This window comes from Rhinolophus ferrumequinum, chromosome 24, assembly GCF_004115265.2.
Source record: "Rhinolophus ferrumequinum isolate MPI-CBG mRhiFer1 chromosome 24, mRhiFer1_v1.p, whole genome shotgun sequence".
Taxonomy (NCBI): domain Eukaryota; kingdom Metazoa; phylum Chordata; class Mammalia; order Chiroptera; family Rhinolophidae; genus Rhinolophus; species Rhinolophus ferrumequinum.
Window position 1 is genome coordinate 42,134,929 of NC_046307.1, and position 17,675 is coordinate 42,152,603.

The window sequence follows — 17,675 nt, forward strand, 5'->3', positions numbered from 1 at the left end:
AAATTTTCTTTTTCAAATCAACTCCCTGTTTTACTTGACTGCACTTACTTTAAAAGGAAACTTTCATCATGGCTGTTAGTGAGAGCCGACACTTTTTGATGTGCTGGTTATATCCGCCCCCTAGACATTAAATAACCTGCCATTTTTACAGCCTGTCTGTGTGTGTTACCAGGAAAACCTGCCCTGGGCTCGTCCCCCTTCTCTGGTACCACCATGCCTGGTCCACAGTGGGCAAGAAAGAAATGCCCAGTGAACTCAGTGAAGAGACCAGAAGCCAAGAAGACAGGAAGGGCGGCCATGTATGAAATCATGCCAGAGCCGGGACACTGTAATACAGCAGGACACAAGTACTCGCCACGTGAATGACAGCAATGCCACCCACTCCCCAGCCCCCATCTCTCTCTTCCCATCCAGTCCCGGCCTAGCCCCTTGGCCCCTCCCCCAAAACGCATCCCTGATGGGGCTACTTCTCACCCCAGCTCCCAGGAGGGGCAGCAGTGCCCACCGGTCTCCTTGGGCCTGGCCTCCGCGCTAGGCCGCAGCTCATATCCCCTGACCGGCTGCATTTCCTGTCCTGTCTCCACCCCTCATTCATTTTTTTGCCTTTGTTGTCTCTCCTCTCAGGCTTCTTTGTGTTTAAACATTTTCCCTGTTCTTCTTGGAGGGTCTTAGTTTCTGATCCGTCCAGGAAGTTTGGAGGTAATCCACGCATCTTTCTCCCATCCCATGGCATTGTGACGTGGTGTTTGGCCAGGGCCATCCCCTCACTGCCCTGTCACCTTGGCCCCCAGTGACTGGCCACGCCCCAGCCTCCTCAGGGCACGCACAGGCCTAACCTGCGGCAGGAAGCTCTTCCCTCGGATTCCTGCGCCTGGGTCCTTCCTGTCATTTCAGGCTCCTCCCTGTGCTCTTGTGACCCTACTCTGTGCTCTGAAACCAGCAGATTCTGGCTTGTTTAATTGTATGTTGCTCCTCTCCTCACCGGATTTAGTGGGACCGTGACATACAGGTAAGAGCCTTACTTTCTCAGATCCACAGTTTCCAGCATCCAGAACTGCACTTGGCACAGAGCAGGGGCTTAATATTCATGAATCGAGCAAACGAATGAATGAGACACATGCGGTGGGCCACAGCGCCTCCCCCTGGGGCCGATGGTGTCTGATAGGCCAGCAGTGCTGCATGTGGTCCCACCAAGGGGCACTCAAGGTGGCCTTGGCCACACCCACGAGGACCAAAATCTCACATGACAGCAATATCTCAGGAATTAAAGAGACTGGGCCAAGGGGTGCACGCCTCCCAGGCCCACAGAGGGCCGTGCTGGGCTGGGGGCTGAGCTCTGCACCCGCCCAGCTCGCTTCCGTCCAGCAGGCCTCTTCCAGCCGGCTCCTGGCTCTGTACCTGTGCAGTGCTATGCACCTGTGAGGCTGCCCTCCCGTGCCCCCTCTGGCCTTACCTTGCACAGGTGCTAAGGGCTCGTACACCACTCGGTAGCCCTGTAGAATGCCGTTCACTGCCACCGGCTCACCCCATGAAACATTAAGTGTGGTGGAGGTTATTTCTGAGAACGCCAAAAAGCTGGGGATCCCGGGAGCTGCAAGAACAGAACATAAAGGAACTTTCACTAAAGCTCTTTGTGGACCATCTACACACACGTCTCTGCCCCTGTGGAATAAACATGTCATTAGAAGCTGTTTTCAACTCAGTACAAGTCTACCTGCCATCTGACGAAAAGGAGATTTATTGATCATCTCTGAACTTCCTGGGATCAATCAGCAACTCAGTCCCTCTTGAGAAGAGCAGACAACACAAAGGAGCCCGAGAGACCCAAAGACAAAGGCATAAAAATGAATACTAGATGGGAACAGAAAATGAAAGGCAGATTGCTCCATTTTCTAGCAGCTGCTGGAGGATTCCGGAGGCGCTTGTCCTCGTCTGGGGAGAGGGGCTCTGGGCTGGCCGCAGGTGCTGCCCACGGGGGCATGGAGGTCTCAGAGGGTGCCCCTTCCAGCCCTCATCTGAAATCCCACATGGCACTCTGCCTCAGAGTGTCCTCGCTCGGTCTGGAGAGCGGGAGGCTCTGAGGAGCTGTCCTGAGTGGGAGGACGTTACTGCTGCCGCCGAAGGCCTGGCTCGTGGCCGGGCAGCACGCTGACCCTGCTTAGGCTGCCACTCCTGCCTGGGCCCCACGCGAGGCTGGGGCGGGAGTTGGGGCCTGGGTGGGGACTGTCTCCCCTGCACCCCAGCTCCTCTCGGTCTCAGGAGCGACCACTGAACTGGTACCCGCTTGTCCCCCCTTCTGCCCTCCCTCGAGTCCTGGGGCCCTCTGGCCCTGATGTGGCCCCTGCCCATGTTCCTCCAGCTGAGTCCACACACGGCCCATCTCAGGCTGCTGGGTGAGTCCCAAGCTGGTCAGGTACATCCATGGGAAGGGTGAAGCTCAGGAGACAGGAGATGAATTATTCGGGAGGGTGTCAGTTGGCTGAATACACAGAATGTCAAGGAGACCTGAGTGAGGTGGGTCTTTACCCCACGGACCCCCTACCCTCACTTGCCTGGCCAGACTCCCAGGATCCTACAAAGCACCTTCAAAGAGCTCTTAGTGCTCCCCGGGATCCCAGGCCAAGAGGCCACTCCTTGGGATACCTGATCAGCTTCACAGCGTTCTCCAGGCTGCACTGGAAGAGTGGGGGACCCGCTCAGAACATATACTGGGACCTACATACGGGGGCGAGGCCACAGCTGAGCCAAGGCTGGCAGTACAGCCCATCCAGCTCTCGGACCTGGCCTGGGCATGTGTCTGAGACAGCTGGCGAGCTGTTTCCAGGGGTGGTCTGTGGCCCTCAAACCCAGGGGAATGCCCAGTACTGTGGCCTGGGCTCAGCCCACCAGGAGCTCACTGCCCAGGGCTCTGGGCACGCTCGCTGGTAACCCTGCTAAGAAGAAGTTCCAGAGGGAACTAGAATGGGTCCTGCTGGTTTGGAACGAGACCCAGGTGCAGATGCAAAGCCCTTTGTCCCCGCCCCGCCCCCCATGACCTGGGAGGCTCTGGAGGAAAGTGTGCACTGCTCATACCCCGCTGACATTTACCGAGTGGGACCAGGTCCAGGCATGGCCCAGGGACCACGTGAGGCAAACGCGGACATTCCTGCCTGTGCACAAGTGCCCAGCGACACAGCGGGCCGAGCCTCCAGTGGGTCAGGCCTCACAGGGCAGGCAGAGAAAGGAGCTGTGCCAACGGGGAGAAAGAGGGGCTGCTCTCAGACGGTGTGTGCCACAGAGGCCTGAGAAAAGGAAACAGGGCGCCTACCGGCCTGATGGGTGCGGCCCTGCCTGGGGCCGCTCTTGGGCCCGTCCCCGGCGGCATTGAAGGCGGAGATGCTGACCAGGTAGCGGGTGTGGCTGGTGAGGTTCTTCAACTTCAGCACCGTGTCTGGCAGGAGCAGCACCTTCACCTTCTCTGTCTCGTTCTGGCTGTCTGCCTCCCAGTAGTAAATCTGTTAGAAAGAGCAGGAGTTTGCAGGTGGGCCACGGTTTGGGTGCCCCCACTCCCATCTGTTCCCAGCTGCCAGGAGTGATGAGCCTATGCCTGGAGCTGTGCGGTGGGAGGGGGTGAAAGGGAACCTTTTCCTGCAGAATTAGGGGTGGGGGACGGGCAGTGAGGTCAGTGCCAGGGGGAGCGACAGCCACGGCTGCTAATGTGGTTTGGGGAGCTGGCGATTCGCAGCTCTGAGTGGCCCATCTGGAGCCTGAGCACTGCCGAAGTGAACAAAACACTGCTCAGGAGCAGGGCTGAGGACGGACGGACACTGCCCTTCAGCTTCTAGGAAAGTCCTTTCTTTTGCTGACCTAGCTCTGTTGGCACCTTCACACATGGCCTCTGCCCCTTCCCCCAGGCTTCTGGAGAGCGGGGAGGCCACATGTCCAAGCCTGCTCCAGCCTGTGGGCAGACGCCCTGCTTCCCCCAAACTCCCACATTTGGGTCAAGGCCGACATCAGTTTTCGGTGAATGTGGGTCATTAAAACAAGGAAAAACAACATGGAGAAAAACCACGCTGGGCTCAGCCCCGGTGGGACGACCCCACGTTTCCCCTGGATCCCGTTCCCTCTCACTGAGTTTTCATGTGCTTGCAGGTGAACTTATGTCCTGGACGAAGGTTGGCAGAAGTTGCCAGAACTGCTTCCCTATCAGCTGGCCGAGAACCACTGCCCGGGCAGTGTCAGCCAGGCTGCCCGAAGAGAACCCTGATCCATAGATCCCCTCTGACCAGGCCATCAGAGCAGCTCGCCCATGCGTGAGAGGTGCCCAGAGCAGCCCGGCCAGCTTTCTTGCCTCTCACACGCGTGTGTTGCACACACTGGAGCTGCCCTGCTGGGTGAGTGTGGCTTATTTCCACCGGCAAGAGGCAGCCCAGCTTCTGCTCTCTGAACTGACCAGGCGAGGTCCTCTGCTTGACTCCTCCTCACTTGAGACCCACATCCAAGTTCAGTGTCTTTATCATTAAGGAAATTAGGAAACATATTTTGGACATACATAAATGGCATCTTGCCTGCGAGCTCACGAGCCTTTCCATTACCTCATTAATCACTGTAACAGCCCTGCCACGGAGGAAGGTACTTATTTTCATAAAACACCTACAAAAATCATTTTTAAATGGACATTTAATTGATCCAATAGTCGTCAGGGTGGGTTAACCCATAGAATTTGATGACGGATCAACTTGGGCTCCCACAGACCGGACAAGGAAATTCATTCTGGTGAAGGATGGGGGATTTTCATGAAATAGCAGCGGGCTGTTTTCTCCAGGATGGTTTTAGTGGATTTCATGGGCTCTGAGCTCACTCTGCAGCCATGATCTTAGAGACAGACCACTGCAAGGCATAGACCGACTCTGGGATTATTCATCACCTGACACTCTTATTGGTCTGGCCTGCTGCCTTTCTTTTATCCAATCTTTGGAATATTTAACTAATCTGTAATCATAACATTTTAGTGTGGTGTTTCTCAAAGTCAGGTTCCTAGGAACACCCCCACCCCCAGGGAAACTTGTTAGAAATGCACATTCTTGGGCCTTACTCTGAACCTACTGAATCAAGAGATTCACGTAACGTTCAATAGAGACCCGAGGGCAGAGCTGGGATGAAGGAACTGTTTTCTTCAGTGTGCTGTTTTACTGTCAGCAAAGATACTGGAGACTCCCAGAGCGGGTGCGGGAGGAGGATGGCTCCCTGGCCGGGCCTGGGAGGGAGGGGTCCCGGGCACAAAGCAGCTGCAGAGTGAACCAGGCCCCCTCTCCCAGGCCAAGGGGTGAGGCTGGGCTAAGCCTGCTACAGCCTCTCAGTACGGCTCATAGCTCTGTGGGGTGTCTGTGGTGGGAACCGGAAGACCGAGTGAGCCGAGAGCGGCAGCGTGGAGGGGCCTGGATTCCATCTGGGAATTTAGGCTACTCATCCTGGCATATGGCGACCTGGAAGAAAGAGCCAAACCGTGCGAGGGAGCATTGCCTTGTAGCCCTGGACGTTCCCGTTCTGGCTCTCGGGGGGCGGCGGGTCCCAGGTGACCTCCAGCTGGCTGGCCGTGAGCGGGCTCACCTGCACGTTCTGCGGGGCCATGGCCGGGGCTGGGGAGAGAGCAGGACAGGAGGACAGCTGAGGAGTCTGACGACATGTGCGGGGCTCCTGAGACAGACACTGTGGCCTGGACCATCCGGCCTTGCGCCAGAGAACACTGCAAACCCTTCCCAGACTCACGTTTTTAAATGCATGAAACAAAATTTGGAGAATTCCAAAGAAAACTGATCATACTGAGACTCAGCAGAGGGTCTGAAAACAAAGGCGCGATGCACAACTCTACACGCTTCGTGACTGAGACACAAAGTCGGCCTGAGGAGCTGCTCTAATGAGCTCGGTGACACTGACGTGGTCACGTGTGTAGGAGACTGAGGGAGGCGTGACGTTTCCGACGGGCGTGGGGAGAAGGAAGGCATCTGCGTCTCCATCCCCAGTTCAGGAGTCTGCAGACACATGGCTGGCCCTCCACGAGGGACGGAAACACGGACCTCACTGATCCCTGTTTCTCTGTGAGGCCCCTACCCCTTCCCTTCCACCTGGGGACACCGCTAGGTGCTGTGTTGGTGTCAGCAGGGCCACACTGCATAGAAAGGGCGAAAGATCACTGACGAGGACATCATGGCCGTCGCCTCCCCAGGTGGCCACTGGGAGGTGGGGCGTAAGAGAGAGAACGCATGCGCACACTTCAGAACATTTCTCCAAGCTGGGTACTCTCGAAAGACAGTCTGCTCTGCCTGCTGGGACCCCTCCGTCCTCCCTGCTGGGCACTCCCTGTTGAAATCTGTGCTGAAATCAGGGCTGTCCTGGGGGCCTGGCTGCAGGAGACAGAGCACCAGTGTGAGCACCAGTTGGGCCTGTGGCCCAGGAGCGCTGCCTTTTGACTCGAGTCTGTTTACAGGCCATGAATGGAAACGATAAAACAGTCGCTATGGAGGGAGACAGCCCAGCACAAGGCTCTCTGGGAGGCCTTCTCTGGAGAGAATGACCTTCTTAGTCACCCCCTCCCCACATTCCCCTCCCTCCCCCCAACGTAGAATAAAATAGTAATTAACACCCACTCAGCCTGACACCAACTATTTATTTTGCTCTAACTGTGTGCTTCCCGTATTATGGCTGCCCACCCCGCCGTGAATGGAAATGCTAATAACCCACACCAGGTTGTTGTGACAGATGCTCGGCCTCATTATCAGAAACTCTTATTTACCGCTCCATTAAACAACAGAATCACACAAAAAAACAATTCAATCAAAACTAACTGGAGGAATTTTAACAGCCACATTAATAATCCAAAACATAAATAAAGTTAATGTCTTTTGCATGTTTGCCATCGGCAAGTCTATCCAAAATTACTGTCGTACAATTAAAATGTGAAAGGCAAAATTGAGCACGGCCATTACGCTGGTAGTGGGTTAGAACCGTCTGTGCGTGGTCCCCCCACCCCACCCCAAAGTTTCCTTTTCAAAGGTGCTGCTGTAATAGAAACACGCTCCGGACGGGCACATCCACGGGAGCCAGTGGCATCCATGAGCAGCAGGAGCACCCCTGGAATCCAGGGGCCCACGTGCCCTGCACTCGGTTGGCATGTGCTGGGCGAAGTCCCTGGTCCCGTCCTTGCGGCTGAGCCACAAGCACTGCTGTCTCCACGCTGCGATGCTTTGGTGTACCCACCAGCTATCCTGCAGCATGGCGTTTTTTTGCCATAAAAATCCTGCAGGTGACAACGACTTTTTTGATGATGACACAAGCAAGGAAGAGGAAAATATAAGTAAACGCGGAGCAAAGCATGTCGGTTTCCAGGCTTCTGTTTTGGGCTCCTGCAAGCTCCGGGTCTACGCTGGCAGCAGGAACGTGAACTTTTAGGGAGGCACCGCTGTGTACAACCTGGATCAAATTCTCGCCCGTCGTAAGGCGTGTTTGGTTGGAAACCGAAAGAGCATCTGATGAGCCATTATCTGTCGTTTTCCCACCTTAGCATTTGCGGTGTATGGAGAACACTAATTTCAGATAAAAATGCTTTTTAAAATGCATGAAATTATTTTTAAGAAGCATTTGGCCCAGCAATCACTGGCCTTTGCTGATACCCAGCTTGCCTTCAAAGGTGAAGGTACGAAGCGGATTCCCTCTGGGTGTCTAATGTCAACGCCGACGATGCTCTCACATGGCAGTGACACAGTCCTCGGCGGGACCACTCCTGCCACCTGGCCGGGCGCCGCCATGTCCTGGGAGAGAGCTTGCAAGGCAGTGACAGAGAAACTACGGGCACTTGTACAGGCACCCTGCGCCTGACCACGATAGCGGAACTCCAGAGATTTCTGGAATCTTCTGGGATTCTGCAAAGTGGGGTGTTATGGGCTGGTCACTTGTGGGCAAGCCCCACACAGCACTTTGTCCATGTTGCTGGACCCCCTGGACAGGTTCACTGCCCCCGCCGCGGCCACCACATGCGTCACTGAGTAGCCGTCAGAACACAGAGGCTGCCTGCCTCAGTCGTACTGTGCTGGTGAGTGGAGGATCCCCCACGGCCCCCAGCTCCGTGTCTCACGACCCTGCAAACCCGGGCCCCTCCTCAGGGCCCTGCACTGTGGCCCCTCTCACACGAGTGTAAGACCCTCTGCTATGAGGTGAGGTAGCTGGACAGGCGCCAGTGTGCTCGAACCATGGAAAGGAAAGGAAAACGTGTCCATAGAGGCATCTGGTAAATAAGCAGCGGCTTGAGAGAGCGTGGGAAACTTTCTGTGCTGCAGGACTTGTTAACTGCAGTGACAGGGTGTGTTTATTCATTCAGCCCGTCACATGCTCATTCAAAATACCCACTGCCCTCGGTGGGAGGGTCGTCCATCCAGTCCCGCTCCTGAGGGACAGTCGCACGCTTCCCCCATCCTAGTTTGGCCCTGAGCAGGGGAGTAGTAGTGACACGTAGGCAGAAGTGACATGGGCCACTTCCTGGCAGATGCTTCCAGAGGGTTCCGTGGTCCGCTACCTCCTCTTCCCACTACACAAGAGCAGCGGGCCCCACACCGGCTGGGCCCTCAGTCTGTGTCTTGGGAAGGAGACAACAGGAAGCAGGAGAGATGTAGCAGCTGGCCTTGCAGGACAGGGAATATGAGGGACAAATACATGTTTGGTGTTTAAGCAACTGGGACTCGGCAGTCATCTGTTGCCACAGCATGACTTTGCTGGAATTTTCCTGAGTATCAACGGGGCCCCAGTCTTCGGGCGGAGGGGTGGGTAGGTACGAAGAGGTGAAAGACAAGTTTAACAAGACAGAGAAATCACAATAATCACAATTCAGCGTTGAATGTGAGGACGGGTTCAAAGAGCCAGGAGAGGTCATTTCTGGCTGGGGGAGGTGGGGTTTTCCCCAGAAAATAGTACATCCGGCTGTTTGTTAAATAACGGGAGAAGGAACATGTGACAATGAGAAGGGCAGTGTGGGAGGCAGGAAGGGAAGGGGTGAGCCAGCGGGGTGTCAGTGTCCTGGTGCCAGAGCTGACCTAGGCCCTGCTGGGCACCCACACACACACCGTGTTAGGGTTCCACTTTCACTTTTTGTGACCCAGTGATTTATTATTTGGGTAGAGCAAGTTTTTAACAAGTAATCTGAGGATCATTGTTTATGTTTCAATATAATAAAATAATATTTTTTATATGATTAAAAAAATTCTACATTCATCAGTACACTTTAATTATATCAACATTTCTCTGGTCAAACACTTTCTGATTTCCTGTTGAAGTAAACAGGAAATAGAATTCTCTAATGTAATTTACCTTCCCAGCAAACTTTGCCAACACATCTGCTCCCCTAAGCAGGATACCTGGAGACAGACTCCAGGTCTGGGTAATTACGTGGCCTCTGGGGCCTTCTCCATACTACAGGAGCTTTAAATGGATCAGAGTGCTTCAGCTCGGCAGGGGACAAGTCAGTGGGGAGACAGCAACCACTGACTCAGTGCAGGAAAGCAAGGAGGGGCGGCATCTCAATAGCCGAGCCTGAAAACACTAAGGCCTGGCTTCTGGGCCGGCGCACAGTCCCCTGAAAGAAAGGCTAGTGAGTCACTGCCCTTCCGAACAGGACGTCCGATGCCCAGGCACCCCAGACAGCCAGGCAACCCTGAGCCCCACTCTCAGGACCTCCAGGTCTGTAAATGAGCCGTTAATCAGACCCTAATTTTTAACAAAGCTGACAACAGACAGTTCAGAGTGAGAAATATCTGACAAATCGGTAATGAACCTGAGGGACATGGTCACCCTTCTCTAAGCTAAAGCCCATCTCTCTGGAAACCTACAGGAGTTATGAAGGCAAAAGCAAGTGGTGGTAATATCTAGTTTGCCAGCTGCTGGAATCCTAGCGACCCACCAGTGGGATGTGAATGGCAGTGCTGACCACGATATTGAGGGTGCTTTCCTCAGGCCAGGTAACCCGGTAACTCTTCCAAGCCGTTCTCTGGGTTCATACTATCCTCACAACCCTAAGGTGGACATTAGTCTTTGCCTCCATTACACAGATGGGAAGATTGAGGCCAAGGCATTAAGTAACCTGCCCAAGTTACTCAGCTAGTGTGTGATTTTTGATTCACAGTCAACCTGGCAGCCTGGCTACGAGCAGAGCCTCCCTCACAGCAAAATTCTGGGGCAGGCAGGGGCTTTAAGGCCATGGTCGTAGATTTAGGGAGCAGCCTCCGACCACCACATCTCAGACCACCACATCTCACTCTGTTGCCGTGCTTTTCTTTGCGCTCCAAGCCCCCAGTCTCACCTCTTACCACCTCACTGTGGAGCCAGAACCAAAAACGACTCTAAGGAAGCTTAACAAGAAATATCAGGAAACTGGTCACAAAAACTTTTTTTTTAAACAAAAATAAATGCTTTGTGTTCCAGACTATAGACACTGTAGATGGGAGGTCTTGGGAAAGGCCCTAGACGGTGATTTTTAAGATCTGGGTTCAGCCCGTGGGCCTTAGGCCACTGTTCAATTGCTCTGAGCCTCAGTTTCATTGTTTTTAAAAGAGAAGAAAACACCAAGGTAAAGGGTTTCTGAGATGAAACGAGTTGTGGCGGAGCAAAGAGCAGACGCTCAAGGGGAGGAGTTCCGCACACGAGTCGGGGCTCACTGCCAGTGAATTGCCCAGTGGGGTGCGTGGGCACCGGTCCCGGGGGCCTCGTACTCATGGAGCATAAGGAATTATATCACTGCGTGCTGACAGGCTCCCTTATGAACCAAGAGCAGCAGAGGTGAGGCACGAGCACTCTGTCTTCCATAGCCTTGGATGTGGGCATCGTGGATCATGGAGATGGCTCCATCAACCCACCTCCTGGGACTCACAGCCCCGGGGAATCCCCTCCTCTGAATGGGCTAGACAAGTGAGTGGCTTCTGACCAGTAGAGTATGGCAAACGTGGTGGGTGGCAGCACTGTGACTAGGTCGTAGGAGACCGAGCCTTCTTTGTAGTGCCCCCTCCAGCGGGCTCTCTCCTGCTTCGCTAAGGAAGCTATGCTGCAGGATGCTCTATGGAGAGGCCCACATGGCAAGGAACTCAGGGAGGCCTCGGTCCAACAGCCCAGGAAACTGAGTCCTGCCAGCAACCATGCCAGTGAGCTTAGGAATGACTCTTCCCTGGCCAGCCTTCAGGGAGATGACAGCCCTCACTGACCCCTTGGGACAGACCCAAAGCAGAGGCCCAATTAAGCTGTGTTCTGATTTCCACAGACACTGTGAGGTTACAAGTGTATGTTGTGCTAAGCAGCTAGGTTGGGCTAATTTGTTATGCGGCAGTAACTGACTCGTACATTGCTGTCTGTTCATCCTGCAAAGTTCAGCTCCTGGCCTTCTGCAGGAGGCTCCACACCCTGTGGAGCTGGCCCTGGAGAGCTCAGCCCCTTTGGGGTCCCATTCCAGGCCATACCCCTCTGACCAGAGTGTGCTCCTCAGGGGTCTCTCCCCCTTCAGGGCCTGCAGGCTGAACAACTGGGTGCTCCATGACAAGCCCTTGGCCCACAGCCAGTATGGGAAACCAAAGACTCCCCAGAGGATTTGCATAGGACTCGGACATTGGGTTGTGTGACATGTGGGTCCCTTCCAAATATTCTCCATAACCTTCTTATGTTGATGGAAATAGTTTATCAATAATGTCATGTATCGACCCACATTTTCTGGCTTCCGTGTCTGCTGGGAAAGGTGATGAACCAGATGAGGGGGCAGGTATGAACACATGGGGCACCAGAGAGACGCCGGATTTGGGGACAGGATGCTCATGTGGCTGGAACAACACAGGGAGGGTGCAGAACGAGACTGGAAGTGATCCCAGAAGGCAGACTGGAGCAGGGGTCGAGCGCAGATTTTATTTTTCCCTCTACAGACAATGGGGATCCACAGAGGGGTTGAAAGAGAAAGTGACAGGAAGAATCTCTCTGGCAGCAGTGTGAGGATGGGTGGGGATGGTGATTCTAGAGGTTTCCATGAACCTCTGCTAGAGGTTTCAGCTCACACTGGGGGAGGTCCTTGCCCCTCCCTCTGTCCCAGCATTAATGAGGCCACATCAGGGCCATTCTCTTTCTCTCTCACGTCTCCCAGGGGCCATGTCTGACTCTGTCCTGCGAGCACCCTGAGTTCTTGGAGCATCCGCTCCTGTCACTCCCGCCCCAGGCCTCTTCCCCCTCACCCCGCTCAGCACCCCACCCCCCAGGGTGCTTGTAGAGAGCTTTCAACTCAACAGGGCTTCCCCACCAGGCCTCACGGAGAGGGGGTTCTGGGATAAGGGGTGCTGGAGACAGAGCCTGGCAGAGGCAGCAAAAGGTCACAACTCTGGCTGGTGCTGCGAGGGGACGGCAGACCCGCTTTCACGTGTGCGCTGCCTGCGGGTCAGGCCACGGACAGCGCAGCGGAGGCTCCACTGCAGGGTCCGGGTCTGAAGTCCTTGGCAACTGGTTCACAGAGTGTTTGCATCAAGCGAGCCCCCGAGGGGCCCTCAGCTTCAGCTTCAGAGAATCTCTGAGCGTCACCTACTCATCTGGGAACCAGAGACAGCTATTCCCACCTGGCACACAGCAGTCTGTCAACAGACGTCCATTCAACTGTTCGTGACCACCTAGGTGTAATTCCACACCTCCCCTACACAGCACTGACTGCGCCGGCAGGGGGCGGAGGTGAGGGGGCACTGCCATTGACACAGTGAGAAATGGCCTAGGTTTTCGTAACTTTAGGACCATGTACTCCATTCAGAATTACCTGGAGTCCCACCGAATGGTTGTGTGGCGTGCAGGGCAGCCACGCTAATTACTCTGCAGACTGCCACTTACTCTGCATTACACGCATGTTTTCAAGCCCTCCCTGCTCTGCATCCTTTCAATGTCACTAAAGGCTCCAGCCCTGGCTTTATTTGTCACTAGGGGGTGCTAAAACAGCAAGAAGCTGTGTGATTTTTTTTCTCACTTCAACCAACAGTAATTAAAAACTTGGAGTACTTATAAGAAAGGCAGAACCTGCATTCTACAATAAGTTCTGCGTTCTTAAAAAACAAACCAATGGTTTCAAGATACTTTTCTGTTTTCTGAAGCAACACATACGCCCAAAGCGACCCAAATGCCACCAAAAGCAATGGAATGCTTATCAATACTGTTTGCGGGTCTGTTTTCCCTTCCCTGTCACGCCCGTGGGTCCGGACATTTGGCTGCTGAGCTGCACTCTTGTGGGCACCTCCCATGGGACATAGGAGCAGTCCCGGCTCCCTGTTTTGGAGACTCGATAAAGTTCCACTCATTGCTGGGCTGACATTCAATGTGCCTCAATAACCAGGTGGAGCTCAGCCTCGGGCTTGGACCTGGGGAGGCTGGAGCGGGCACCCGGTGCTGGGACACACAGAACAAGCACAGTGAGGCTGCGGGAAATGACCCAGGAGGCCACGCGGTTCTGAGCCTGAAAGCTACCAACTCCTGCCACACAGGCAGGAGACAGGCCAGTCCCTGGAGAGGAGGTATGGACACAATGACGATATCAAGATTTTCTCCATCACTTTCGAATTGAATACACTTTCCATAAAAATCCCAGCAGAATTTGCTGTTTTGAGAATTTGCCAAAATGATTGTAAAGTTCATAGAATGTCTGAGAAGTTTTAGAAAACAGAACAGAATAGGACGAGCACTACTAAATATGAAAAATGTGCGATAAAGTGGTATGAATGGAAGGCTTGGAGACAGAACAGATGACGATAGGACTAAGAAGAGTCGTCAGACTCGACTGTGCAACAATTTGAAACGTGATTAATGTGCACCACAAAGAGTCAAGCAGTAGATGATGTCGGGGAGAGCGGGGGTGGGGGGGGGACTTTGCTCCTGGACCTTATCAGAGAAACATCTGTCCAAGGCAGTGACACTACAGTCAGGTTGTGACACTTGGTGAGCCTCTGCAATGAGGGCCGTCCAGGCGGAGGAGGGTCCTGGACCAGGTGGGCGGCCCCTGTTGGAGCTTCTGCTGCTTGTGTGTGGAAAGGGCTGAGGGAATGCTTTGACTAAATGAGAGAAGGGGCATGATCGCAGGAGTCTGCCTGCCCGGGCAGCCACGCCCTTGGAAACGGCGACCTGGGTGCTCAGTCTACGTCCCAGGTGGGAATCTTTAAGATGATGACTTTTCATGGCAGAAAGCTAAAGGATGAGACCGACCTTGTGTCCCGTCCCCATGAAGCCCAGGCACATGCACCCCACGCCCGACAGCAGCCACCTGTCCCGCAGGCGCCCATGGCCACTGGCCCCCACACGCTCCTTCCTGCCTGTCCAGTAATAGCTGGAGTCCCAGGAAGGCCACCCAATGGCACACCTGGGCCACACAAGCCACACTGATTATGCAGAGTGTCCTGTCATCCTAAGACCCAGACCCAGGGTCCCAGGCCCCAGGAGAAGCCTCTGGTGTCAGGTGTGTCTGGGCCACCAGTTCAGGTCCAGGCCCAGCGTTTGGCTGATTCGTCACTTTCTGGGCTGAAAGTATTCCTGCTCTGGCCAGACCTGCCTTAGGCTGTTGGGGTTCCCTCTCCCCTGCCATGTCATCCCAGCTCTACAGACGGAGCCGTTTGGATTTAGACAGGAGTCCATTCTGCCTTTAAAAGTGGGCTGAGGCTCAGGGGGACGCCGATGTGGCCGCAGTCAGGGGCTCACCTGACCCCGCCCTTGATGTTCAGGTGGACGCCTGCTAACAACTGGCCGAGCGTCTCTGGGCCAGGCGCTGTGCCAGCACCTCACGTCTTCAGCCTCCCTGAATCTCCCCCATGACCCTGTGACAGAGAGACTGGGACCCTCCGGCCCAGAAATCAACCCCAGTTCACAGCATTACCCCTGGCCGCAAATAAGAGGACTCGGTTAGAGCCCACAGTTCAGGGCAGGGACCGTCTGGAGCAAGGGAGGGCAGAGTGGAGTTGGGGGGTCTCAGCCATTCGCTGACCAAATACCAACCACTCTGGTTTTGGCACGTTCCGGACATTCGTGCTGCGAGCGGACGGACGACGTAGGGACCCGGTCTCCTCACTCCCAGCTCCCAGCTCCCAGCTTCCCCTCTCGTCCACAACACCTCAAGACGGAGCTCAGGGTGGGCAAGTGACAAGCCCATGGTCACACAGCTGGAAACTGTAGAGCCAACACCCAGACTTGTAAGGCAGCGCACAGACTCTTCCTTTTCTGGGCTGAAAGTATCCCTGGTCTGGCTCCCAGTTCAGTCTCAGTTTCCACGTAAGCTGACTAGTGGGTGATACGATGGGATGCGTAGCTGAGTGACGGGACACTGGCCCGATTTAACCACTTTCTGGAAGCTTGGCTCGCAGTGCCGCCCACTGCCACATGGCATCACTACAGGGGGCGCTTGGCCTGCGAGAGGCAGAGCCTGGGACGGCAGTGACTCACTGGCAGCAATGCTACAAGCACTGGCATCCTCATTCCAGAACATTCTCTGCAGTATAAACACAGATGACAGAGAAACACGCAGAGGCTGACAGCAGCTCAGAAGCCCAACTGCAGGGCTGGCACTGCGGCCAGGGGCGGGGAGCAGGAGATCTGAGTGCAGGGACCCCGAGCCAACCAGAGCAAGGACAGGTATGTGGACACTTGTGGGACCCTCCGTACCCCCGCCCGCCAGCCATGGAGAGGAGTCCAGCACCAGGTGCCTTGGGAAGGACCTCCAGACACACGGCCGGCCGGCCAGAGCAGTTGCGGATGGCAGGAGACCTTGGCCTGGCCAGCTGGGCTCTGCCCGCTATGCAAACCTGGCAAAGTGATGCATCTCTGAGCCTCACTTTTCTCATCAGCAACAACGGCGGGCAAAACACAGTGTTTCTTCTGGGCCACCGTCCCCAAAACTGGCCACATGACCGGAACTGCTGAACTTCTCTTCCGAGGCCCCGGGTCACCCCATGACTACCACCTGTTCTGAGACATGAATTCCTTGGCGTTCGATTCAGCCCAAGTGCCAGGCACGTCCCCGGGCCTGGGGTGCCCACTGCTGCTCTCTTGCACGGTCCTCATGGGAGTTCTGGAACCGTCATCTGCAGGATGGCAAAGTCGTCTGAGCCCCTTTGGTCCTGAGCCCAGGAGGAGGAGAGTTTTGAGACCACGGCCATGGTCCAGGGAGGGGGCAGACATACAGGACAGGACCGTCCCATCTGATGGCGACATGCAGACGTCTTCATGAAATGGCCAAGGACCTGGGTGCCGGAGCAGAACCGGGAAGCCTGCCTCGAGGGCGGCGAAGCCAGCAGGCCTGGGTCCCAGAGCGCGAGCAAGACTCACCCCGGGGATGAGGGTGAATAGCACCCACGTGCTCTGTGCACAAGTCAACTTCATGAGACTCTACAGGGCACGCCCTGGGCGTCCGGCACAGGCACCAGCTTGGCTCTGATTCGTAGCATCTTCTTGAAGCTGCATCAGCAACGTGGCTGGCTATTCGGAGCCTGCATGTTTGGGGTCGGACAGGCCCTGGGAGCCTGTCCATGGAGGGAAGGGTATCCCTTTCCCTCTGGGGACTAGAAAGGACCTGGACACAGTGGCTGGGAGCCACCACGGGGGAGCAGGTGTATATCTGGGAGGACAGGCCTGTAGGAAAGAGCTGGAGCAGATCCCCTGTGGAGGATGGTGGAGACGAGTGGCCCAGGGAGCAGCAGAAGCCAGCGTCCTGCGTCAGGGCGACCCCCCCGCCCCACGTGGGCTGAGGGTCAGCTCAGCGCGGCAGCTGACCTGCTCCATCCTCACTCACAGCAGCTGCACTCACAAACTCCAAAGATGGGAACACTGAGTGTCCCTCAACAGTGGAATAAACAAACGTGGTGTATGGAACATGGGAACACCACTCGGCCAGGAGGAGTGCCCACGCCCGCCACAGCGCGTGTGGACCTGAGGACATGATGCAGAGGGAGAGGAGCCAGACACAGAGGGACACACACCCCGTGATCCCACGTGTACACAACGTCCAGGGCAAATTCACAGACAGAAAGAGCATTAGAAGCTGCCAGGGCAGGAGATGGGGGAAGAAGAGACTGCTTGCTAGGTGTGGGTTTCAGTTTGGGAAGATGGAAAGTTCTGGATATGGACAGTGGGGACGGCTGTACAACAGTGTGAATGTGCTGAAGTACTGGACACTTACAAACCATGAGGACAGCAAATTTCACGTTGTATGTATTTTACCACAATACGAAACTAACCGACCAACCAGAACTAGAGCCCGGAGCTAGGCTTCAAGCCCATGGTCACCTGGCTGACCCGACGTGGCCCCTAGGGCCTACCTGGTCTCCCTCCCAGGCCCTAGTCCTTTCGCTGGACGTCCGCCTGGCCCCTGGGACTGCGGCCTGCCTGGAGTGCCCCGAGCCGCCCTGATGCCGGGGTCCTAACCCTAGAGTACAGGGTCTGCAGTTCTGGGCTGGCTGGCTGTGTGATCCCCTCAACCCACCACATGACCACCTCTCCCCTCGGTATCCAGACAGGGCCACGTGCCAGAGCGTGGCTGGAGCACTCCCTCTTACGGACCCACATGAGCCGTGCCCTCCGCTGTGGCAGGCCCCCCCTCCCGGAACACCCAGCCCCAGCCACTGGCTCCCAGTGACCCTGTGGGACAGACTTTTGTGTAGAAAGGCCACTGC

The 17,675-nt window shown here is 55.4% G+C and overlaps 1 protein-coding gene across 2 annotated transcripts in view; it reads right to left on the reverse strand.

Moving 5' to 3' along the window:
• The window catches only part of SDK1 (sidekick cell adhesion molecule 1), a 431,538-nt gene that overhangs the window by 41,024 nt on the left and 372,839 nt on the right, over window positions 1–17,675 (reverse strand). For both annotated transcript variants that reach the window (XM_033096781.1, XM_033096780.1), the window contains 3 exons: window positions 5,503–5,618; window positions 3,308–3,494; window positions 1,454–1,591 (listed from right to left, as the gene is read on the reverse strand). In XM_033096781.1, the coding sequence (XP_032952672.1) occupies window positions 1,454–1,591; window positions 3,308–3,494; window positions 5,503–5,618 (441 nt within the window). The remainder of the gene's footprint in view (window positions 1–1,453; window positions 1,592–3,307; window positions 3,495–5,502; window positions 5,619–17,675) is intronic.